At 46.1% G+C, this 26,241-nt stretch overlaps 1 protein-coding gene across 1 annotated transcript in view; it reads left to right on the top strand.

The window, feature by feature from the left end:
• RAB3GAP1 (RAB3 GTPase activating protein catalytic subunit 1) overlaps window positions 1-26,241 on the top strand; it is a 126,296-nt gene that overhangs the window by 23,075 nt on the left and 76,980 nt on the right. Inside the window, exons 6-8 of the mRNA XM_069732849.1 lie at window positions 4,650-4,766; window positions 24,565-24,730; window positions 25,949-26,048. Coding sequence (XP_069588950.1) covers window positions 4,650-4,766; window positions 24,565-24,730; window positions 25,949-26,048 — 383 coding nt within the window. The remainder of the gene's footprint in view (window positions 1-4,649; window positions 4,767-24,564; window positions 24,731-25,948; window positions 26,049-26,241) is intronic.

Here is a 26,241-nt window from a genome sequence, read left to right on the forward strand (position 1 = left end):
TTACTCCTCGCTCAGGGGTCTCCATCTCCTCCCCCTCCAATTCCATAAATCGGGACCCTTCACCATGTGTTCCTCTCTTACCCTGTGTGGCAGACTCTGACCTCTGGAGCGGGATACTAAAGGATGGAGGCCTGTGGGCAAACTGCTCCACCCCTGCAGCCACATCTCCGGTCACATCTCTCTTCCTCCACCCGCCAGCAGTGACCACACCGTCTTGGATTTTGGCCAACACTGCTTCTTCGCCTCTCCCTCTCTACTTGGAGCGCATCATGAGACCTTGACAGCCCAGTGATCGCCGGGAAAAAAAATATTGCCCTCCAAGGTGTCTATACCTGTTAGTAATAAAACTATTCAGTGCGCTCTCCCTGATTAAGTGATTACATATCGCTAACATAGGCCATTTATTTGTGGTCTGTAGGCATCCGGCCTCTGAGACCCCCCCAACATCCTTATAGGGGGCGCGTGCATTCTGGGCAGGGAAGAGGGCTGAAGAAGACACAGCAGTGGGCTCCCATCTAACTCGGGAGTGTTGGGGGATGCAGTCGTCGGACCCCAAAGCTCGTCCTTTACCAGCCTCAGTTACTGGTTCCAGCGGTGAGTAGTTAAACTGCGCGGCAACATTCTGATTTTACTCCACGAACCTGGCGTCCTCGCCGAATCCTACAGAGAGGAGTCAGTGAAATTGTTCCATATGCCTGGTGTCTATTCCTAAAAGGAACATCCTGACATCTCACCCTGATCCTAAGTGCAATACTACCCGAGGCGATCGGTTACCAGCGCCTGCAGCAGTGCGCTATAATGAGTCTGGACAGGAGCGCAGGTTCTGCATCAGGTCATTTGGCAAATTACGTCTCATTAATGCTGCACTTGACAGTCGTTGGCTCGTCTCCTCGTTACTCTGCAGCCGGAATAGGAAAAGTGTCCTTTTTTCCTTTGCTTCTTTGCATTTTCAGATAGACCCGCCATCTGCACCCCTCAATGCCGCAACTAATGTGCTTTGCATTGTGGCACGGGCCGGCTGAGCACCTTGTGCCATGTGCTGCCACCTCTTACTCTGCTCCTTGCAGATTGTGGCGCGAGACACATGGGATCCGGGACTAATGTATGCAGTATACACAACTCCGGGGCAATATGAGGTGACAGAGGGCACAACTGGATCAGCCATGAAGATTGGGACCAGCCCGGCATAGTGGGACCAGCGAATTAACTCCTTAACGTCCAGAATGTGTTGGTTCTAAGAGACTTTTTGCACACACGGGCCAAAATTAATCTAGACGTGTGTGTTGCACGCCCGTCTTGAAGAAAATAGCGCCGGAGCAAGATGCACCAAATTTATTAAGCATTTGCCTACTAAAGAATTTGGTGCATCCCCCCAAAAATCTAGTAGAGACAGGGGCTGGCATATTTTGTGTGGACTAAATTATAATGATTTTGTCACACCAAGTTCTGCCCACTTGTCCAAAAAGTTGGCGTAATTGGCCAGGACTGGCGTAAAAATGGCACTAAAGTTTCACTAAACTTTTGAGTTGCATACATTTTTTTTTCAAGGTTTCAATCAGTTTTTCTTCAGAATTCTGACTCATACTGTTTGATGAACGGGGACTATGGTGTTTCTATTTCCTTAACGTTTTATTTATTGCGTCACCAAGAAAATATTTCCTCTTTTATTTCCTTTCGGGATATTTTAAAAATATAATTATACTTTTTCTTATACTTTATTTTAGTTTTAAAAGTGCACTAAATGTAAAATAAAGAAGAAAAAGAGTTATAGTTCTTATATAAATGTATTTGCAAATTCACATAAGAATATACACTAGCATTAGAATATTAGTATATGTATAGTCTTGAGTAAATGTAGCATCCACATATACATAAATTATTACTTTTACTAATATATGGGTAATTTATTTATTTTTTAACATACTGTAATATTCCTCCACAAGGTCATAAAACACCTCTAGGGGCATTCACTCTTCAAAGAGTCTATAAACTGATCAGTGGGCACCCGACCTGCTCTTGCCAGATTGCGGGAGCCTTAAACGGAATGTATCATCAGAAAATGATCTATTTACTTCGGTTTTTGTGTTATATTAATTTTTTTTTTTTTTTTACAAATTTGGGACTTTTTTTTTCATACCAAAGATTTTTTATTAAAATACACAATTACTAATCTTGCCATTTCTATATACAGCGATAACACAGGATCCACCATTCACAGTAGGTGATGTCACAGCTCACAACCTCCTCCTGTACAATGACTGATAACACCTCTATATACAGTAGATAACACAGGATCCACCATTCACAATAGGTGTTGTCACAGCTCACCTCCTCCTGTACAATGACTGATAACACCTCTATATACAGTAGATAACACAGGATCCACCATTCACAATAGGTGATGTCACAGCTCACCTCTTCCTCCTGTACAAGGACTGATAACACCTCTATATACAGTAGATAACACAGGATCCACCATTCACAATTATGTCACAGCTCACCTCTTCCTCCTGTACAATGACTGGTAACACCTCTATATACAGTAGATAACACAGGATCCACCATTCACAGTAGGTGATGTCACAGCTCACCTCCTCCTGTACAATGACTGATAACACCTCTATATACAGTAGATAACACAGAATCCACCATTCATAATGGGTGATATCACAGCTCACCTCCTCCTCCTGTACAATGACTGATAACACCTCTATATACAGTAGATAACACAGGATCCACCATTCACAATAGATGATGTCACAGCTCACCTCCTCCTGTACAATGACTGATAACACCTCTATATACAGTAGATAACACATGATCCACCATTCACAATAGGAGATATCACAGCTCACCTCCTCCTCCTGTATAATGACTGATAACACCTCTATATACAGTAGATAACACAGAATCCACCATTCACAATAGATGATATCACAGCTCACCTCCTCCTCCTGTACAATGACTGATAACACCTCTATATACAGTAGATAACACAGGATCCACCATTCACAATAGATGATGTCACAGCTCACCTCCTCCTCCTGTACAATGACTGATAACACCTCTATATACAGTAGATAACACAGGATCCACCATTCACAATAGGAGATATCACAGCTCACCTCCTCCTCCTGTATAATGACTGATAACACCTCTATATACAGTAGATAACACAGGATCCACCATTCACAATAGGTGATGTCACAGCTCACCTCCTCCTCCTGTGCAATGTCTGATAACACCTCTATATACAGTAGATGACACAGGATCCACCATTCACAATAGATGTCACAGCTCACCCCCTCCACCTCATGTTCAATGTCTGATAACACCTCTATATACAGTAGATAACACAGGATCCACCATTCACAATAGGTGATGTCACAGCTCACTTCCTCCTGTACAATGACTGATAACACCTCTATATACAGTAGATAACACAGGATCCACCATTCACAATAGGTGATATCACAGTTCACCTCCTCCTCCTGTACAATGACTGATATCACCTATAGTGAATGATGGATCCTGTGTTACCTCCTGTATATAGAGGTGTTATCAGTCATTGTACAGGAGGAGGTGAGCTGTGACATCACCTATTGTGAATGGTGGATCCTGTGTTATCTACTGTATATAGAGGTGTTATCAGTCATTGTACAGGAGGAGGTGAGCTGTGACATCACCTATTGTGAATGGTGGATCCTGTGTTATCTACTGTATATAGAGGTGTTATCAGTCATTGTATAGGAGGAGGAGGTGAGCTGTGACATCACCTATAGTGAATGATGGATCCTGTGTTACCTCCTGTATATAGAGGTGTTGTCACAATGCTTATCCTCCTCCCTTCACAATGAGGTTTGCACACGCTGATTAGATGCTTCAGTACAAATGTTGGGGTCAGCAAAAAAGTGTTTGAGTTAGCAAACAAAACCCAACTTTTTTATATTGCAAGTTTCAACAAATGTTTTTTTTATCTTTGCCTAACCCCGTCATCCCTTTTCCTTGCATTGGCCTTGCTGTGAAATATATTGGTGTTGAATGCGGTCTCTACATTGAAATTCAGTCACCCGCAAGTCGCCCAAATAACTATTCTGACACGGTCACCTGCAGGGTTGTCTCTTCAAAGGAAAATGTTGAGGTTGAGTCGATGCCACAATTTTAATGCACATTAGGGGTGACCCAATGTTACTGTGGAGCCCTAATCTGCAGAGCCGGGTGCTGAACGCTCCACTGGCCTGTAGGGGGCAGTGTTAATATAATTTTTATTTCTTCTGTCCACTTTAATGGCCGGGATTATCAGCAGCCGCTGGGACGCTTTATGACAACTCATTGATCTTTTTACATAACGCTTCCGCCATTATTACCATTGTAAGTGGTACAGGTGATGCGTATAACATGTATGTGATTGTCAAAAGCCGATAATTTCCGCATGAGATCACAAACCAGCGCAGGGAAACAGGGAGAGAAAAAAAAAATCACTATTCATGAAATCCAATGCTGTAATGATCTAATCACTCGACATTTTACTGGAGAGAGAGAAAAAACTGGGCCAGTATGATTAATGAGCCCTGATGCCGCGGAGCTGCCTCCGAGGCATAAGAATGACACGGATCCTGTCGTTAATTAGTATTATGCATCTTTTCCAGGTACGGGCTGCGTGAGTTTGTAGTCATTTCTCCAGCTGCTAATGATGCCGTTATCAGTGAATCCAAGTGCAATCTGCTCCTCAGCTCCGTGTCTATTGCTCTCGGAAATACCGGCTGGTGAGTACTAATACTAGCCAAATTAATAAGCCTGCTAGCCGCCATCACACATTGAATTATTTTAGTTGTACGTGACTGATCTTACCTGCTGGTCGGCAGCTTTGAGTTATACAGGTCTGTATAAGATCCACACTATAAGGATGAAAACTTAGGAATTACAGACATGGCCGAAAGTGCAGAAGCCCTTGAAATTGTATTTCTCCTAGGAAATTATTGAAATTACATGTTTTGTTATACACGTGTTTATTTCATTTGTGTGTATTGTAACAATACAAAAAAAATGAGAGAAAAAAAAGGAAAATTGGACATAATTTCACACAAAACTCAAAAGAATTGACTGGACAAAATTGTTGGCACCTTCCCAAAATTGTGGCTAAACAACTTTGTTTCATGCATGTGATGCTCATTCAATCTCGCCTGTGGCAAGTAACAGGTGTGGGCGATATGAAAATCACACCTGAAACCAGAAAATAGGGGGAGACTCCGTCTTTGCATCGTGTGTCTGTGTGTGCCACGCTAAGCTTGGAGAACAGAAAGAGGAGAAGAGCACTGTATGAAGACTTGAGAATCAAAATTGTTGAACGATATCAACAATTTCAAAGTTACAAGTCCATCTCCAGGGATCTTGATGTTCCTCTGTCCTTGATGTGCATCATAATCAATACGTTTACAACCCATGGAACTGTAATCTCACTGGATGTGGATGGCAGAGAAAAATTAATGAAAAGTTGCAACGCTTCGTAGTCTGGATGGAGGCTCAGGGTGCATCAGCGCGAGCTATCCGTCAACAATTGAATTAAATTAAGCACAATGGCAGGAGACCCAGGAGGACCCAACTTCTGACACAGAGCTATAAAAACGCTAGACTGCAGTTTCAGTAAACCAAAATCCTTCTTGTAGATAGATGAGCCCAAGATAGAGCTTTGTGGTAAAGCACATAGTAACATAGTTAGTAAGGCCGAAAAAAGACATTTGTCCATCCAGTTCAGCCTATATTCCATCATAATAAATACCCAGATCTACGTCCTTCTACAGAACCTAATAATTGTATGATACAATATTGTTCTGCTCCAGGAAGACATCCAGGCCTCTCTTGAACCCCTCGACTGAGTTCGCCATCACCACCTCCTCAGGCAAGCAATTCCAGATTCTCACTGCCCTAACAGTAAAGAATCCTCTTCTATGTTGGTGGAAAAACCTTCTCTCCTCCAGACGCAAAGAATGCCCCCTTGTGCCCGTCACCTTCCTTGGTATAAACAGATCCTCAGCGAGATATTTGTATTGTCCCCTTATATACTTATACATGGTTATTAGATCGCCCCTCAGTCGTCTTTTTTCTAGACTAAATAATCCTAATTTCGCTAATCTATCTGGGTATTGTAGTTCTCCCATCCCCTTTATTAATTTTGTTGCCCTCCTTTGTACTCTCTCTAGTTCCATTATATCCTTCCTGAGCACCGGTGCCCAAAACTGGACACAGTACTCCATGTGCGGTCTAACTAGGGATTTGTACAGAGGCAGTATAATGCTCTCATCATGTGTATCCAGACCTCTTTTAATGCACCCCATGATCCTGTTTGCCTTGGCAGCTGCTGCCTGGCACTGGCTGCTCCAGGTAAGTTTATCATTAACTAGGATCCCCAAGTCCTTCTCCCTGTCAGATTTACCCAGTGGTTTCCCGTTCAGTGTGTAATGGTGATATTGATTCCCTCTTCCCATGTGTATAACCTTACATTTATCATTGTTAAACCTCATCTGCCACCTTTCAGCCCAAGTTTCCAACTTATCCAGATCCATCTGTAGCAGAATACTATCTTCTCTTGTATTAACTGCTTTACATAGTTTTGTATCATCTGCAAATATCGATATTTTACTGTGTAAACCTTCTACCAGATCATTAATGAATATGTTGAAGAGAACAGGTCCCAATACTGACCCCTGTGGTACCCCACTGGTCACAGCGACCCAGTTAGAGACTATACCATTTATAACCACCCTCTGCTTTCTATCACTAAGCCAGTTACTAACCCATTTACACACATTTTCCCCCAGACCAAGCATTCTCATTTTGTGTACCAACCTCTTGTGCGGCACGGTATCAAACGCTTTGGAAAAATCGAGATATACCACGTCCAATGACTCACCGTGGTCCAGCCTATAGCTTACCTCTTCATAAAAACTGATTAGATTGGTTTGACAGGAGCGATTTCTCATAAACCCATGCTGATATGGAGTTAAACAGTTATTCTCATTGAGATAATCCAGAATAACATCCCTCAGAAACCCTTCAAATATTTTACCAACAATAGAGGTTAGACTTACTGGCCTATAATTTCCAGGTTCACTTTTAGAGCCCTTTTTGAATATTGGCACCACATTTGCTATGCGCCAGTCCTGCGGAACAGACCCTGTCGCTATAGAGTCACTAAAAATAAGAAATAATGGTTTATCTATTACATTACTTAGTTCTCTTAGTACTCGTGGGTGTATGCCATCCGGACCCGGAGATTTATCTATTTTAATCTTATTTAGCCGGTTTCGCACCTCTTCTTGGGTTAGATTGGTGACCCTTAATATAGGGTTTTCATTGTTTCTTGGGATTTCACCTAGCATTTCATTTTCCACCGTGAATACCGTGGAGAAGAAGGTGTTTAATATGTTAGCTTTTTCCTCGTCATCTACAACCATTCTTTCCTCACTATTTTTTAAGGGGCCTACATTTTCAGTTTTTATTCTTTTACTATTGATATAGTTGAAGAACAGTTTGGGATTAGTTTTACTCTCCTTAGCAATGTGCTTCTCTGTTTCCTTTTTGGCAGCTTTAATTAGTTTTTTAGATAAAGTATTTTTCTCCCTATAGTTTTTTAGAGCTTCAATGGTGCCATCCTGCTTTAGTAGTGCAAATGCTTTCTTTTTACTGTTAATTGCCTGTCTTACTTCTTTGTTTAGCCACATTGGGTTTTTCCTATTTCTAGTCCTTTTATTCCCACAAGGTATAAACCGCTTACACTGCCTATTTAGGATGTTCTTAAACATTTCCCATTTATTATCTGTATTCTCATTTTTGAGGATATTGTCCCAGTCTACCAGATTAAGGGCATCTCTAAGCTGTTCAAACTTTGCCTTCCTAAAGTTCAATGTTTTTGTGACTCCCTGACAAGTCCCCCTAGTGAAAGACAGGTGAAACTGCACAATATTGTGGTCGCTATTTCCTAAATGCCCAACCACCTGCAGATTTGTTATTCTGTCAGGTCTATTAGATAGTATTAGGTCTAAAAGTGCTGCTCCTCTGGTTGGATTCTGCACCAATTGTGAAAGATAATTTTTCTTGGTTATTAGCAGAAACCTGTTGCCTTTATGGGTTTCACAGGTTTCTGTTTCCCAGTTAATATCCGGGTAGTTAAAGTCCCCCATAACCAGGACCTCATTATGGGTTGCAGCTTCATCTATCTGCTTTAGAAGTAGACTTTCCATGCTTTCTGTTATATTTGGGGGTTTGTAACAGACCCCAATGAGAATTTTGTTACCATTTTTCCCTCCATGAATTTCAACCCATATGGACTCGACATCCTCATTCCCTTCGCTAATATCCTCCCTTAAAGTGGACTTTAGACAAGACTTTACATAGAGACAAACCCCTCCTCCTCTCCGATTTTTACGATCCTTTCTAAACAGACTGTAACCCTGTAAGTTAACTGCCCAGTCATAGCTTTCATCTAACCATGTCTCGGTTATTCCCACTATGTCAGTTACCTGTAGATATTTCTGCTTCTAGTTCTTCCATCTTGTTTGTCAGGCTTCTGGCGTTTGCGAGCATGCAGTTTAGAGGATTTTGTTTTGTTCCAATCTCCTCACTGTGGATTGTTTTAGAAATGTTCTTACCTCCCTTCTGAGTATGTTTTCCTGGGTCGTCTTTGTTCGAGTCTAATGTTTTTCTTCCCGTCCCCTCTTCTTCTAGTTTAACGCCCTCCTGATGAGTGTAGCGAGTCTTCTGGCGAATGTGTGTTTCCCAGGTTTGTTGAGGTGTAGTCCGTCTCTGGCGAGGAGTCCATCATACCAGTAATTCACACCGTGGTCCAGGAATCCAAATCCTTGTTGTCTGCACCATCGTCTTAGCCAGTTGTTTGCATCAAGGATCCTGTTCCATCTCCTGGTGCCATGCCCGTCTACTGGAAGGATAGAAGAAAAAACTACCTGTGCATCCAGTTCCTTTACTTTCTTCCCCAACTCTTCAAAGTCCTTGCAGATTGTCGGTAGGTCCTTCCTTGCCGTGTCATTGGTGCCAACATGTATCAGAAGAAATGGGTGGACGTCCTTGGAGCTGAAGAGCTTTGGTATCCTATCGGTCACATCCTTGATCATCGCACCTGGAAGGCAGCATACTTCTCTTGCAGTTATGTCCGGTCTGCAGATGGCTGCTTCGGTGCCTCTCAGTAGTGAGTCTCCCACCACCACCACTCTTCGTTGCTTCTTGGCTGTACTTTTTGCTGTCACTTGTTGCTGTGTGCCCTTTTCTTTTTTGCTTGCTGGTATTGCTTCATTCTTAGGTGTGCCATCTTCATCCTCTACAAAGATTTGATATCGGTTCTTCAGTTGTGTGGTTGGTGATTTCTCCATGGTCTTCTTGCTTCTTTTGGTCACATGCTTCCACTCATCTGCTTTTGGAGGTTCTCTGACACTTTTTGCACCTTCTGTGACCAGTAGAGATGCTTCTGTTCTGTCTAGAAAGTCTTCATTCTCTTTGATGAGTTTCAAAGTTGCTATTCTTTCTTCCAGACCCCGCACCTTTTCTTCTAAAAGGGCCACTAGTCTACACTTCTGACAGGTGAAATTGGATTCTTCTTCTGGTCGATCTGTGAACATGTAGCACATGCTGCAGCTCACCATGTAGGTTGTCACATCTGCCATGTTGCTCCTAGATCCTGCTGACTTGCTGTGTGTTTTCCTTCTTGTGTAATCTACTCAGCCAAGCTCTCTTGCAATAATGTCCTACAGGCAAAAATTCGGTTTGGTGATGCTTTCGAAGCAGCTGGTCCCGGCTGTACCCAACGATCTTCTAGCTTAGGGAGACTTCGCTTCTCCCAGAAGGCACCTGGAATATGCAAATTAGCCTCCTGAAGCTTGAATCCCTGGTTTGGTGATGCTTTCGAAGCAGCTGGTCCCGGCTGTACCCAACGATCTTCTAGCTTAGGGAGACTTCGCTTCTCCCAGAAGGCACCTGGAATATGCAAATTAGCCTCCTGAAGCTTGAATCCCTGGTTTGGTGATGCTTTCGAAGCAGCTGGTCCCGGCTGTACCCAACGATCTTCTAGCTTAGGGAGACTTCGCTTCTCCCAGAAGGCACCTGGAATATGCAAATTAGCCTCCTGAAGCTTGAATCCCTGGTTTGGTGATGCTTTCGAAGCAGCTGGTCCCGGCTGTACCCAACGATCTTCTAGCTTAGGGAGACTTCGCTTCTCCCAGAAGGCACCTGGAATATGCAAATTAGCCTCCTGAAGCTTGAATCCCTGGTTTGGTGATGCTTTCGAAGCAGCTGGTCCCGGCTGTACCCAACGATCTTCTAGCTTAGGGAGACTTCGCTTCTCCCAGAAGGCACCTGGAATATGCAAATTAGCCTCCTGAAGCTTGAATCCCTGGTTTGGTGATGCTTTCGAAGCAGCTGGTCCCGGCTGTACCCAACGATCTTCTAGCTTAGGGAGACTTCGCTTCTCCCAGAAGGCACCTGGAATATGCAAATTAGCCTCCTGAAGCTTGAATCCCTGGTTTGGTGATGCTTTCGAAGCAGCTGGTCCCGGCTGTACCCAACGATCTTCTAGCTTAGGGAGACTTCGCTTCTCCCAGAAGGCACCTGGAATATGCAAATTAGCCTCCTGAAGCTTGAATCCCTGGTTTGGTGATGCTTTCGAAGCAGCTGGTCCCGGCTGTACCCAACGATCTTCTAGCTTAGGGAGACTTCGCTTCTCCCAGAAGGCACCTGGAATATGCAAATTAGCCTCCTGAAGCTTGAATCCCTGGTTTGGTGATGCTTTCGAAGCAGCTGGTCCCGGCTGTACCCAACGATCTTCTAGCTTAGGGAGACTTCGCTTCTCCCAGAAGGCACCTGGAATATGCAAATTAGCCTCCTGAAGCTTGAATCCCTGGTTTGGTGATGCTTTCGAAGCAGCTGGTCCCGGCTGTACCCAACGATCTTCTAGCTTAGGGAGACTTCGCTTCTCCCAGAAGGCACCTGGAATATGCAAATTAGCCTCCTGAAGCTTGAATCCCTGGTTTGGTGATGCTTTCGAAGCAGCTGGTCCCGGCTGTACCCAACGATCTTCTAGCTTAGGGAGACTTCGCTTCTCCCAGAAGGCACCTGGAATATGCAAATTAGCCTCCTGAAGCTTGAATCCCTGGTTTGGTGATGCTTTCGAAGCAGCTGGTCCCGGCTGTACCCAACGATCTTCTAGCTTAGGGAGACTTCGCTTCTCCCAGAAGGCACCTGGAATATGCAAATTAGCCTCCTGAAGCTTGAATCCCTGGTTTGGTGATGCTTTCGAAGCAGCTGGTCCCGGCTGTACCCAACGATCTTCTAGCTTAGGGAGACTTCGCTTCTCCCAGAAGGCACCTGGAATATGCAAATTAGCCTCCTGAAGCTTGAATCCCTGGTTTGGTGATGCTTTCGAAGCAGCTGGTCCCGGCTGTACCCAACGATCTTCTAGCTTAGGGAGACTTCGCTTCTCCCAGAAGGCACCTGGAATATGCAAATTAGCCTCCTGAAGCTTGAATCCCTGGTTTGGTGATGCTTTCGAAGCAGCTGGTCCCGGCTGTACCCAACGATCTTCTAGCTTAGGGAGACTTCGCTTCTCCCAGAAGGCACCTGGAATATGCAAATTAGCCTCCTGAAGCTTGAATCCCTGGTTTGGTGATGCTTTCGAAGCAGCTGGTCCCGGCTGTACCCAACGATCTTCTAGCTTAGGGAGACTTCGCTTCTCCCAGAAGGCACCTGGAATATGCAAATTAGCCTCCTGAAGCTTGAATCCCTGGTTTGGTGATGCTTTCGAAGCAGCTGGTCCCGGCTGTACCCAACGATCTTCTAGCTTAGGGAGACTTCGCTTCTCCCAGAAGGCACCTGGAATATGCAAATTAGCCTCCTGAAGCTTGAATCCCTGGTTTGGTGATGCTTTCGAAGCAGCTGGTCCCGGCTGTACCCAACGATCTTCTAGCTTAGGGAGACTTCGCTTCTCCCAGAAGGCACCTGGAATATGCAAATTAGCCTCCTGAAGCTTGAATCCCTGGTTTGGTGATGCTTTCGAAGCAGCTGGTCCCGGCTGTACCCAACGATCTTCTAGCTTAGGGAGACTTCGCTTCTCCCAGAAGGCACCTGGAATATGCAAATTAGCCTCCTGAAGCTTGAATCCCTGGTTTGGTGATGCTTTCGAAGCAGCTGGTCCCGGCTGTACCCAACGATCTTCTAGCTTAGGGAGACTTCGCTTCTCCCAGAAGGCACCTGGAATATGCAAATTAGCCTCCTGAAGCTTGAATCCCTGGTTTGGTGATGCTTTCGAAGCAGCTGGTCCCGGCTGTACCCAACGATCTTCTAGCTTAGGGAGACTTCGCTTCTCCCAGAAGGCACCTGGAATATGCAAATTAGCCTCCTGAAGCTTGAATCCCTGGTTTGGTGATGCTTTCGAAGCAGCTGGTCCCGGCTGTACCCAACGATCTTCTAGCTTAGGGAGACTTCGCTTCTCCCAGAAGGCACCTGGAATATGCAAATTAGCCTCCTGAAGCTTGAATCCCTGGTTTGGTGATGCTTTCGAAGCAGCTGGTCCCGGCTGTACCCAACGATCTTCTAGCTTAGGGAGACTTCGCTTCTCCCAGAAGGCACCTGGAATATGCAAATTAGCCTCCTGAAGCTTGAATCCCTGGTTTGGTGATGCTTTCGAAGCAGCTGGTCCCGGCTGTACCCAACGATCTTCTAGCTTAGGGAGACTTCGCTTCTCCCAGAAGGCACCTGGAATATGCAAATTAGCCTCCTGAAGCTTGAATCCCTGGTTTGGTGATGCTTTCGAAGCAGCTGGTCCCGGCTGTACCCAACGATCTTCTAGCTTAGGGAGACTTCGCTTCTCCCAGAAGGCACCTGGAATATGCAAATTAGCCTCCTGAAGCTTGAATCCCTGGTTTGGTGATGCTTTCGAAGCAGCTGGTCCCGGCTGTACCCAACGATCTTCTAGCTTAGGGAGACTTCGCTTCTCCCAGAAGGCACCTGGAATATGCAAATTAGCCTCCTGAAGCTTGAATCCCTGGTTTGGTGATGCTTTCGAAGCAGCTGGTCCCGGCTGTACCCAACGATCTTCTAGCTTAGGGAGACTTCGCTTCTCCCAGAAGGCACCTGGAATATGCAAATTAGCCTCCTGAAGCTTGAATCCCTGGTTTGGTGATGCTTTCGAAGCAGCTGGTCCCGGCTGTACCCAACGATCTTCTAGCTTAGGGAGACTTCGCTTCTCCCAGAAGGCACCTGGAATATGCAAATTAGCCTCCTGAAGCTTGAATCCCTGGTTTGGTGATGCTTTCGAAGCAGCTGGTCCCGGCTGTACCCAACGATCTTCTAGCTTAGGGAGACTTCGCTTCTCCCAGAAGGCACCTGGAATATGCAAATTAGCCTCCTGAAGCTTGAATCCCTGGTTTGGTGATGCTTTCGAAGCAGCTGGTCCCGGCTGTACCCAACGATCTTCTAGCTTAGGGAGACTTCGCTTCTCCCAGAAGGCACCTGGAATATGCAAATTAGCCTCCTGAAGCTTGAATCCCTGGTTTGGTGATGCTTTCGAAGCAGCTGGTCCCGGCTGTACCCAACGATCTTCTAGCTTAGGGAGACTTCGCTTCTCCCAGAAGGCACCTGGAATATGCAAATTAGCCTCCTGAAGCTTGAATCCCTGGTTTGGTGATGCTTTCGAAGCAGCTGGTCCCGGCTGTACCCAACGATCTTCTAGCTTAGGGAGACTTCGCTTCTCCCAGAAGGCACCTGGAATATGCAAATTAGCCTCCTGAAGCTTGAATCCCTGGTTTGGTGATGCTTTCGAAGCAGCTGGTCCCGGCTGTACCCAACGATCTTCTAGCTTAGGGAGACTTCGCTTCTCCCAGAAGGCACCTGGAATATGCAAATTAGCCTCCTGAAGCTTGAATCCCTGGTTTGGTGATGCTTTCGAAGCAGCTGGTCCCGGCTGTACCCAACGATCTTCTAGCTTAGGGAGACTTCGCTTCTCCCAGAAGGCACCTGGAATATGCAAATTAGCCTCCTGAAGCTTGAATCCCTGGTTTGGTGATGCTTTCGAAGCAGCTGGTCCCGGCTGTACCCAACGATCTTCTAGCTTAGGGAGACTTCGCTTCTCCCAGAAGGCACCTGGAATATGCAAATTAGCCTCCTGAAGCTTGAATCCCTGGTTTGGTGATGCTTTCGAAGCAGCTGGTCCCGGCTGTACCCAACGATCTTCTAGCTTAGGGAGACTTCGCTTCTCCCAGAAGGCACCTGGAATATGCAAATTAGCCTCCTGAAGCTTGAATCCCTGGTTTGGTGATGCTTTCGAAGCAGCTGGTCCCGGCTGTACCCAACGATCTTCTAGCTTAGGGAGACTTCGCTTCTCCCAGAAGGCACCTGGAATATGCAAATTAGCCTCCTGAAGCTTGAATCCCTGGTTTGGTGATGCTTTCGAAGCAGCTGGTCCCGGCTGTACCCAACGATCTTCTAGCTTAGGGAGACTTCGCTTCTCCCAGAAGGCACCTGGAATATGCAAATTAGCCTCCTGAAGCTTGAATCCCTGGTTTGGTGATGCTTTCGAAGCAGCTGGTCCCGGCTGTACCCAACGATCTTCTAGCTTAGGGAGACTTCGCTTCTCCCAGAAGGCACCTGGAATATGCAAATTAGCCTCCTGAAGCTTGAATCCCTGGTTTGGTGATGCTTTCGAAGCAGCTGGTCCCGGCTGTACCCAACGATCTTCTAGCTTAGGGAGACTTCGCTTCTCCCAGAAGGCACCTGGAATATGCAAATTAGCCTCCTGAAGCTTGAATCCCTGGTTTGGTGATGCTTTCGAAGCAGCTGGTCCCGGCTGTACCCAACGATCTTCTAGCTTAGGGAGACTTCGCTTCTCCCAGAAGGCACCTGGAATATGCAAATTAGCCTCCTGAAGCTTGAATCCCTGGTTTGGTGATGCTTTCGAAGCAGCTGGTCCCGGCTGTACCCAACGATCTTCTAGCTTAGGGAGACTTCGCTTCTCCCAGAAGGCACCTGGAATATGCAAATTAGCCTCCTGAAGCTTGAATCCCTGGTTTGGTGATGCTTTCGAAGCAGCTGGTCCCGGCTGTACCCAACGATCTTCTAGCTTAGGGAGACTTCGCTTCTCCCAGAAGGCACCTGGAATATGCAAATTAGCCTCCTGAAGCTTGAATCCCTGGTTTGGTGATGCTTTCGAAGCAGCTGGTCCCGGCTGTACCCAACGATCTTCTAGCTTAGGGAGACTTCGCTTCTCCCAGAAGGCACCTGGAATATGCAAATTAGCCTCCTGAAGCTTGAATCCCTGGTTTGGTGATGCTTTCGAAGCAGCTGGTCCCGGCTGTACCCAACGATCTTCTAGCTTAGGGAGACTTCGCTTCTCCCAGAAGGCACCTGGAATATGCAAATTAGCCTCCTGAAGCTTGAATCCCTGGTTTGGTGATGCTTTCGAAGCAGCTGGTCCCGGCTGTACCCAACGATCTTCTAGCTTAGGGAGACTTCGCTTCTCCCAGAAGGCACCTGGAATATGCAAATTAGCCTCCTGAAGCTTGAATCCCTGGTTTGGTGATGCTTTCGAAGCAGCTGGTCCCGGCTGTACCCAACGATCTTCTAGCTTAGGGAGACTTCGCTTCTCCCAGAAGGCACCTGGAATATGCAAATTAGCCTCCTGAAGCTTGAATCCCTGGTTTGGTGATGCTTTCGAAGCAGCTGGTCCCGGCTGTACCCAACGATCTTCTAGCTTAGGGAGACTTCGCTTCTCCCAGAAGGCACCTGGAATATGCAAATTAGCCTCCTGAAGCTTGAATCCCTGGTTTGGTGATGCTTTCGAAGCAGCTGGTCCCGGCTGTACCCAACGATCTTCTAGCTTAGGGAGACTTCGCTTCTCCCAGAAGGCACCTGGAATATGCAAATTAGCCTCCTGAAGCTTGAATCCCTGGTTTGGTGATGCTTTCGAAGCAGCTGGTCCCGGCTGTACCCAACGATCTTCTAGCTTAGGGAGACTTCGCTTCTCCCAGAAGGCACCTGGAATATGCAAATTAGCCTCCTGAAGCTTGAATCCCTGGTTTGGTGATGCTTTCGAAGCAGCTGGTCCCGGCTGTACCCAACGATCTTCTAGCTTAGGGAGACTTCGCTTCTCCCAGAAGGCACCTGGAATATGCAAATTAGCCTCCTGAAGCTTGAATCCCTGGTTTGGTGATGCTTTCGAAGCAGCTGGTCCCGGCTGTACCCAACGATCTTCTAGCTTAGGGAGACTTCGCTTCTCCCAGAAGGCACCTGGAATATGCAAATTAGCCTCCTGAAGCTTGAATCCCTGGTTTGGTGATGCTTTCGAAGCAGCTGGTCCCGGCTGTACCCAACGATCTTCTAGCTTAGGGAGACTTCGCTTCTCCCAGAAGGCACCTGGAATATGCAAATTAGCCTCCTGAAGCTTGAATCCCTGGTTTGGTGATGCTTTCGAAGCAGCTGGTCCCGGCTGTACCCAACGATCTTCTAGCTTAGGGAGACTTCGCTTCTCCCAGAAGGCACCTGGAATATGCAAATTAGCCTCCTGAAGCTTGAATCCCTGGTTTGGTGATGCTTTCGAAGCAGCTGGTCCCGGCTGTACCCAACGATCTTCTAGCTTAGGGAGACTTCGCTTCTCCCAGAAGGCACCTGGAATATGCAAATTAGCCTCCTGAAGCTTGAATCCCTGGTTTGGTGATGCTTTCGAAGCAGCTGGTCCCGGCTGTACCCAACGATCTTCTAGCTTAGGGAGACTTCGCTTCTCCCAGAAGGCACCTGGAATATGCAAATTAGCCTCCTGAAGCTTGAATCCCTGGTTTGGTGATGCTTTCGAAGCAGCTGGTCCCGGCTGTACCCAACGATCTTCTAGCTTAGGGAGACTTCGCTTCTCCCAGAAGGCACCTGGAATATGCAAATTAGCCTCCTGAAGCTTGAATCCCTGGTTTGGTGATGCTTTCGAAGCAGCTGGTCCCGGCTGTACCCAACGATCTTCTAGCTTAGGGAGACTTCGCTTCTCCCAGAAGGCACCTGGAATATGCAAATTAGCCTCCTGAAGCTTGAATCCCTGGTTTGGTGATGCTTTCGAAGCAGCTGGTCCCGGCTGTACCCAACGATCTTCTAGCTTAGGGAGACTTCGCTTCTCCCAGAAGGCACCTGGAATATGCAAATTAGCCTCCTGAAGCTTGAATCCCTGGTTTGGTGATGCTTTCGAAGCAGCTGGTCCCGGCTGTACCCAACGATCTTCTAGCTTAGGGAGACTTCGCTTCTCCCAGAAGGCACCTGGAATATGCAAATTAGCCTCCTGAAGCTTGAATCCCTGGTTTGGTGATGCTTTCGAAGCAGCTGGTCCCGGCTGTACCCAACGATCTTCTAGCTTAGGGAGACTTCGCTTCTCCCAGAAGGCACCTGGAATATGCAAATTAGCCTCCTGAAGCTTGAATCCCTGGTTTGGTGATGCTTTCGAAGCAGCTGGTCCCGGCTGTACCCAACGATCTTCTAGCTTAGGGAGACTTCGCTTCTCCCAGAAGGCACCTGGAATATGCAAATTAGCCTCCTGAAGCTTGAATCCCTGGTTTGGTGATGCTTTCGAAGCAGCTGGTCCCGGCTGTACCCAACGATCTTCTAGCTTAGGGAGACTTCGCTTCTCCCAGAAGGCACCTGGAATATGCAAATTAGCCTCCTGAAGCTTGAATCCCTGGTTTGGTGATGCTTTCGAAGCAGCTGGTCCCGGCTGTACCCAACGATCTTCTAGCTTAGGGAGACTTCGCTTCTCCCAGAAGGCACCTGGAATATGCAAATTAGCCTCCTGAAGCTTGAATCCCTGGTTTGGTGATGCTTTCGAAGCAGCTGGTCCCGGCTGTACCCAACGATCTTCTAGCTTAGGGAGACTTCGCTTCTCCCAGAAGGCACCTGGAATATGCAAATTAGCCTCCTGAAGCTTGAATCCCTGGTTTGGTGATGCTTTCGAAGCAGCTGGTCCCGGCTGTACCCAACGATCTTCTAGCTTAGGGAGACTTCGCTTCTCCCAGAAGGCACCTGGAATATGCAAATTAGCCTCCTGAAGCTTGAATCCCTGGTTTGGTGATGCTTTCGAAGCAGCTGGTCCCGGCTGTACCCAACGATCTTCTAGCTTAGGGAGACTTCGCTTCTCCCAGAAGGCACCTGGAATATGCAAATTAGCCTCCTGAAGCTTGAATCCCTGGTTTGGTGATGCTTTCGAAGCAGCTGGTCCCGGCTGTACCCAACGATCTTCTAGCTTAGGGAGACTTCGCTTCTCCCAGAAGGCACCTGGAATATGCAAATTAGCCTCCTGAAGCTTGAATCCCTGGTTTGGTGATGCTTTCGAAGCAGCTGGTCCCGGCTGTACCCAACGATCTTCTAGCTTAGGGAGACTTCGCTTCTCCCAGAAGGCACCTGGAATATGCAAATTAGCCTCCTGAAGCTTGAATCCCTGGTTTGGTGATGCTTTCGAAGCAGCTGGTCCCGGCTGTACCCAACGATCTTCTAGCTTAGGGAGACTTCGCTTCTCCCAGAAGGCACCTGGAATATGCAAATTAGCCTCCTGAAGCTTGAATCCCTGGTTTGGTGATGCTTTCGAAGCAGCTGGTCCCGGCTGTACCCAACGATCTTCTAGCTTAGGGAGACTTCGCTTCTCCCAGAAGGCACCTGGAATATGCAAATTAGCCTCCTGAAGCTTGAATCCCTGGTTTGGTGATGCTTTCGAAGCAGCTGGTCCCGGCTGTACCCAACGATCTTCTAGCTTAGGGAGACTTCGCTTCTCCCAGAAGGCACCTGGAATATGCAAATTAGCCTCCTGAAGCTTGAATCCCTGGTTTGGTGATGCTTTCGAAGCAGCTGGTCCCGGCTGTACCCAACGATCTTCTAGCTTAGGGAGACTTCGCTTCTCCCAGAAGGCACCTGGAATATGCAAATTAGCCTCCTGAAGCTTGAATCCCTGGTTTGGTGATGTTTTCGAAGCAGCTGGTCCCGGCTGTACCCAACGATCTTCTAGCTTAGGGAGACTTCGCTTCTCCCAGAAGGCACCTGGAATATGCAAATTAGCCTCCTGAAGCTTGAATCCCTGGTTTGGTGATGCTTTCGAAGCAGCTGGTCCCGGCTGTACCCAACGATCTTCTAGCTTAGGGAGACTTCGCTTCTCCCAGAAGGCACCTGGAATATGCAAATTAGCCTCCTGAAGCTTGAATTCCTGGTTTACCGAAAATGGAATGAGGCCTACAAAGGAAAAAACACAGAACCTACAGTCAAATATGGTGGAGGCTCAGAGATGTTTGGGGGTTGTTTTGCTGCCTCTGGCACTGGACTCCTTGAGTGTATGCAAGGCTTCATGAAATCTGAAGATTTCCAAAGATTATTGGGTCACAATGTAGTGCTCAGTGTCAGAAAGCTGGGTTTGCGTCCTATGTCTTGGTTCTTCTGGAACAATGACCTGAAACCTAATTCAAGAAGCCCCCAGAAATGGATGAAAACAAAGCACTGGAGAGTTTTGAAGTGGCAGAGAGATCTTAAAATTGCTGTTGGAAGAAAGTGAAATATGAGAGACCTGGAGTAGTTTACAAAAGAAGAGTCCTCCAAAATTCCAGGCGAGAGGTGTAAGAAGCTTGTGGATGGTTACAGGACGCGATTGATTGCAGTTATTTATTCCCATGGGTGTGTAAGCAAATATTAAGTTGAGGGTGTCTGGCCCATTTTGGGGGTTTTGTGTGAAATTATGTCCAATATGTCTTTTTTTTTTCTCTGTTTTCGTGTTGCTCCAACAAACGACAAAGGAAATAAACAAGTGTATAACAAAACATGTGTAATTGGAATAATTTTCTGGGAGAAATAATTCATTTTCTGGAACAATTTCAAGGGTGCCAACACTTTCAGCCATAACACTTTCAGCCAACACTTTCAGCCCTCACTTTTCCACTTTTCAGGCTGGCTCCCGCTTCTTCACAATTTTATTAATGTTTTACTGTGGTATGACTATCTGGATTAAAGGGATAATCATTCAAGTATTGAAAATTTGCTGATTTTTTTTTAACATTTTTCTCAAATTTCTGATAGGTTTTGTGTTTATTTATAAAAAAAATATCGACCTAAATTTACCGTTATCATAAAGTATAATATGTCTCAAAATCACTGGGATTTGTTGAAGCGTTCCAGAGTTATTAACATATAAAGTGACAGACACTGGTCAGATTTAAAAAATTTGGCTCAGTCACTAAGGGGTTAAAGTATAAAATAATCTCTACCTCCAGCCACCACTAGAGGGAGCAGTGTATACAATGAGCTCCGTATGAAGACCGTGCAGTGAGCTCCCTCTAGTGGTGGCTACAGGCAGCCAAAATCTTATCACTTAAGGCACTGTTCACATGTCCGTTTGTAATGGATCCAGTAGGAAAATAAAAACATTAAAAAAATGATCATACCTGGCCTAGTAATAAACTGTCATGAGAAATCTAATGTAAAACCCATGCAAATCAGGGGCGATTCAGACTGCTTCTTCCACACCCACAGTGCACTCCCAGACTGATTTGCACATGGCTTCTTCATTGGATTTCTTAGGACTAACACATCGGATCTTGACAAAAACGGTATAATTTTTATAGGGACATCATCGCCACTCCATATGCAAAAAAACGGCTTACAGGTTCCCCTTTAATATGATAAGAATGACAGAAGTAGAGATCCCTTTTAAGATAGAATCGAAGAAAGGTTGTAATTTGTTAGTCTCCAGTCGTTTGTGATAACTACAACCCCCAGCATGCCTTTGTAGGACTGTAGTCCATACGTACGTCATTACTATAGGGCTCCCGCCTGATCTCTGTAATATTGACCTTCCCACGTGTTCCACCTGCCCGGATGGGCGTCCGCTCGCTGGTACGACATAACCGCAGCGGAGCCTGATGGTGATTTGTGGATGAACTAAATACCGTACGCAGATCCCGGGGACTATAAATAACGCGGATACATTATTCTTTATTACGACAGCCTCTTGAATACCCCCGGGATCTGTGCGGATGGCTGTCGCCCAGGGGCTGCTCCGTGTCCAAGTTAAATATGCACATATATTATGGTGTGAAAAGTTCCAGTATGGCGATGTCACAGGCAATTGTCACGCAATGCATCACTTTACTTCCCTTAGTTTCCAAATTTACCGCATCCTCGCTCCACGTTTATTAACCCTCCGAGCAATCCGTGAATTTTAATTCTGATGGAACGGAAGTGGTTAACACATTTTACTTTTAAATAGTTTCCAATTCAAAGCTTTAAACCCTTTCCCAAAATGTTCTGTACGTGTTCTCAAGATGTGGGGTGAGGATGTAAAAAACGGGGGCTCAGGAGCTGAGCACACACCATTCGTGGCGGTTGTTGGCTGCGGCATACAGCTAGCACCTGCCTGTGATAGCTGCTATCGCTGCAGCATAATTCCCTGACTGCTACATTTCAGGGAATGTGTATCAGTAAGGGTTCCTATTGTTTAATTTGGGTTTTTAATCTTGAATGGGATTTTTATTTATTTTTTGACATTTTTTATTTTTTTTACCGTATCACAATCATAATTAAAAATGAGAAATCTTGCAATTTTACACACTGGCCAATGGGGATATTTAAACTTCTAACTTCGTGATATTTCAGGCAATGCACATGTACATTAGCAGCAATGGTCAGCTCCCGACCCTATATTTTGCACCGAAGCATCTGAGCATGTGCAAAAGTCTTTGTGAAGGGAGGGAGAGCAGGTGAGCTGTGACATTGACTGTTGCAATTGGTTTACCCGGAATTATCGGCTGTGTATGGAGCTGTTACCAGTCATTGTAATCCTGCCTCTGCTGATAAGGAAACTGCTGAAAATTCTCTCTGAAAGTAAGAGTCTAAAATAGCTCCAGTGACCACTGTGAAAACTGCAAGATTACTCATTTTATTTTTTTAATTAAGAATTGTGATGTGGGAAAAAAAATATTGCCAAATTAGAAAAATAAACTATTGAGCAATAGGTCATTTTCTGATGACACATTCCCTTTAAGGCTCCTGTTGCTGATGTGCACTTCTCACGTGTGGGAGAAATCATTACACCTGTTCATCCTGAGCCTCCTGGTTCACGATTAGACTCCCAGAATCGTAGATAGAGAAGTAGGATAAATGTATCTGTGGAAGTTGAGAAAAGTTATAAACTTTGTGACAAACCCCCTGTGGGCACTAATGGTTGTCAGCGAGGGTTTTCTCCCTGCAGTGAAGGGACCTTCATAAGTCAAACACAAATGATCGGGATAATGAGAGATTCTGGTTATTTTGAGGATTTTATTTCCAGGTAATCTGTATATTTTTAGGGTAAATTGCTCTTTAATCTCTAAAATGTTATCTTCCACAAAGCGGAATGATTATCTCCTGTAGAAATTGATGTAAAGTGCTCGGGCTGCGCTGACGTCTCGCCACTGACACGTTCTATTCTTTAAAGACCGGGGGTTTTAGGAGCCACCAGAGCATGGGAATGTGCCTGACAGTGAAATTACAGCGTGCCCATCGCTACTGCTCAGCTTCTAATGAGGCAGCATTTCCACTTAAGCTTTACATTGCAATGTTCAAAGCTCTGCAGATTTACATTTTACCCCCCTAGAAGTGACGTCATCACATGCCGATCAACTAACACTTCTCATAATTAATCATTAAAGGGATTTTCATTCAATAAGAAGTGATGATTTAATTCTAGGTTTGCTATCACTTCCTAATTAGTGGGAATCCCATTGACAAAATTGTTGATGATCCTCAGACTGAAGGGGACCCAGGGCTGGTTAACGGGGTTGTCAACCCCTGTATATATGCCATATTAGGGTGAAAGGAGCTCTCTAAGGGGGGGCACCTTTGCTCGGGAATGCTAGTTTCCCCACCTTCTCCTTTCCTAACTTAACATGAGACCCACATAGAACCTGAGAGAGAGATCCTGCTGCAGCTTCCCTCCCTCCTTCACTCACAGCATGAGTCTCACAGAAACTGAGAGAGAGATCCTGCTGCAGCTTCCCTCCCTCCTTCACTCACAGCATGAGTCTCACAGAAACTGAGAGAGAGATCCTGCTGCAGCTTCCCTCCCTCCTTCACTCACAGCATGAGTCTCACAGAAACTGAGAGAGAGATCCTGCTGCAGCTTCCCTCCCTCCTTCACTCACAGCATGAGTCTCACAGAAACTGAGAGAGAGATCCTGCTGCAGCTTCCCTCCCTCCTTCACTCACAGCATGAGTCTCACAGAAACTGAGAGAGAGATCCTGCTGCAGCTTCCCTCCCTCCTTCACTCACAGCATGAGTCTCGCAGAAACAGATAGAGATCCTGCTGCAGCTTCCCTCCCTCCTTCACTCACAGCATGAGTCTCACAGAAACTGAGGAAGAGATTCTGCTGCAGCTTCCCACCCTCCTTCTCTCACAACATGAGTCTCACAGAAACTGAGAGAGAGATCCTGCTGCAGCTTCCCTCCCTCCTTCACTCACAGCATGAGTCTCGCAGAAACAGAGAGAGATCCTGCTGCAGCTTCCCTCCCTCCTTCACTCACAGCATGAGTCTCACAGAAACTGAGGAAGAGATTCTGCTGCAGCTTCCCACCCTCCTTCTCTCACAACATGAGTCTTGCAGTAACTAACGGAGAGATCCTGCTGTAGCTTCCCACCCTCCTCTGGCAGCATGAGTCTCACATAAACTGAGGAAGAGATTCTGCTGCAACGTCACTCCCTCTTCTTCTCACAGCATGAGTCTCATAGAAGCTGAGGAAGAGATTCTGCTGCTGCTTCCTCTCTTTTCCATGGCGTGAGTCTCATAGAAACAGGAAAGGATTCTGCTGCAGCTTCCCTCTCTTCTTCTCACAGCATGAGTCTCTCCGAAACCGAGGGAGAGATTCTGCTGCAGCTTCTCTTCTCTCCTTCACTCAGCATAAGTCTCATAGAACTGAGGAAGACGTTCTGCTGCAGCTTCTCTCCTCTCCCTTTCACATCACGAGTCTCACACAGAAGGGGGAGATTCTGCTGCAAATATAACAACTCAAAAATTAGTGTTTTCTTGCGGCTTTTTGGTTTTCTAGGTGAATTGCTCTTTCAATTGCTAACCCTCTTTCCTTATGCTGTGGTTTTTTGGCAGTGAGATTTCTGGACACCTGAATATTACCTCTTTATTGCAACCCAAGGAGCTGCCCTTTTCTCCTAGATGCTGCATTGCCCTACCATAATATTTGCAGAATAAGCGTCTAGTTATTTTTTCATCGCCTGCTGGGCTCTTTTGCTGCAATATTCTGCTTCATTCCCAACACGAGTGAGATCGTAGTACCTGGTGCTTCCACCTCGTATTGAGAAATCAAGAAAACTGACGAGGGGACCTGGGGGACATCGCTTATAGAAGTGACAGTAGTGGGCTGTCATTGCTATTCTGTGATGAGAGGCAGCTGCAAGCGAGACCCCTCTACTGAAAATAGCAGCGCGGCCCGGGGGGAGTCACCCGTATCTATTATATCCTGCAAAACGTCATGGTTCAGAATGCAGAATAATTAGAGCAATGTTGTTTTTACAGCCAGGTCCCAATCTTTGTGCAAATTCATCAGAAATGGAGGAAACTTTACGTGGGCGAGTGCCAAGGACCGAGTGTACGCACCGACTTTGAGACGGTGCATCTACGGAAAGTGCCGAATCAGTACACCCATCTATCAGGACTTCTGGACATCTTCAAATCCAAAATTGTATGTATGGGGTTGATCCCTCTCATCTGAAAGAAAATGAATAAAGCCTCGCCTTGTACTCAGGAGAGTTGCAGCAGTTTGTGCTCCAGTGCTGCGCTTCCTACAGCAAATAAGGACTGGAAGGTGCAGCTATTATCAGCCATTTGGTCACCCGGTCACAGGTTTCATTGCTGTATACTGACTCCTGTATATGACCACTTGGATTAATACATAAGAGATAGACGCCCCCTACTCTGCAAGAGACGTTTGTCCAGTGTCCCCCGTTCTTGGCCAGTGGAGAGAACAGTTATAGAGAGCGTCTCTGTCTGGAGGACTCATCTTGTCCTCTATGTCACAGAATAGCCCATTGATTGGAATGGGTCATGTGTAATTGTTAATTTCCCCTGGGGTGGCGCTGCGTGAATATTGAACACTTTTTGTTAAGCTTCCACCACAGATTACAGCTGATCGCTGAGGGTCCCTATAGGGGGACACTTTGGGATCTGCGTTTTGTCAAGGGACTTCTCTAGTAACTATGGAGTAGAGAACTGCTTGAAAAATGTTTTCTCAATAGATTCCACTAGTTATGTGTTGGGGGATGACTGATGCCATCATCACTGCTGTCTTAAAAAATTAGCATTTTTGGACAATAGATGACCCTCCCAGTAACAGGCACAACTACTGAAAATAGCACAGGATTGATCTGTTAGCTAATGGCCATTTTATTAAATTGTTATCACATGTCCTTGCTTTGAAGGGGACCGGCGACCAGGATAAAAGTGGCCAGATTTTGCTCTTATTTTATTCCCACTTTTCCTCTTAGTAATCTATTCTTTGTTTGTTTGTTTTTTGTAGATGCGCCATACGGTTCCAGAGATATGGGCAGTTTTATTTAGTGCTAATTTTTCGTGGCTCACAGAGTCCTCTGGGGCGTTGCTCAGACTCCTCTGGGGCGTGTCTTTAGGCTACTCTGCATAATTACTTTGAGAGCCACGCCCTTTTTGGTAGAGAACCGAAAAGTTGGCCCTAAATAAAAAGGCCCATATCTCTGTAACCGTATAGCGGATTTACAAAAAACAAAGTATAGAATACTCAGGGGAACAGTGTGAATAAAATAAGCGCAGAATCTGGTCACTTTTGACCTCAGGACAGGTCCTTTTTAAGTTATGCTGGACTTATATGTAATCAGTGTATCCGCTTCTCCTAAGGGAATCCCATGTATGTCTCTTTTATTTGTAGGGATGTCCACTTACGGCATTGCCACCCGTAAACATCGCCATCCGCTTCACATACGTCCTGCAGGACTGGCAGCAGCATTTCTGGCCCCAGCAGCCCCCAGGTAAGAGAACCTCCAGCGTCGCGGCTGAACAGTCTCTTCCTGTACCTTTTTAAACATGTTAAAGGGGTCCTCCCATCTAGGATGTATATGCCCTTGTCCTCTCCGCCTGTGAGAAGAGCAGAGGTTCCGCTATCTCCGACCTATGCGCCATAAGATACTTAAAATCCAAAGTTTTTAGAAATGTACGGTACTT

The sequence above is a fragment of the Ranitomeya imitator genome, chromosome 7, assembly GCF_032444005.1.
Source record: "Ranitomeya imitator isolate aRanImi1 chromosome 7, aRanImi1.pri, whole genome shotgun sequence".
Taxonomy (NCBI): Eukaryota; Metazoa; Chordata; class Amphibia; order Anura; family Dendrobatidae; genus Ranitomeya; species Ranitomeya imitator.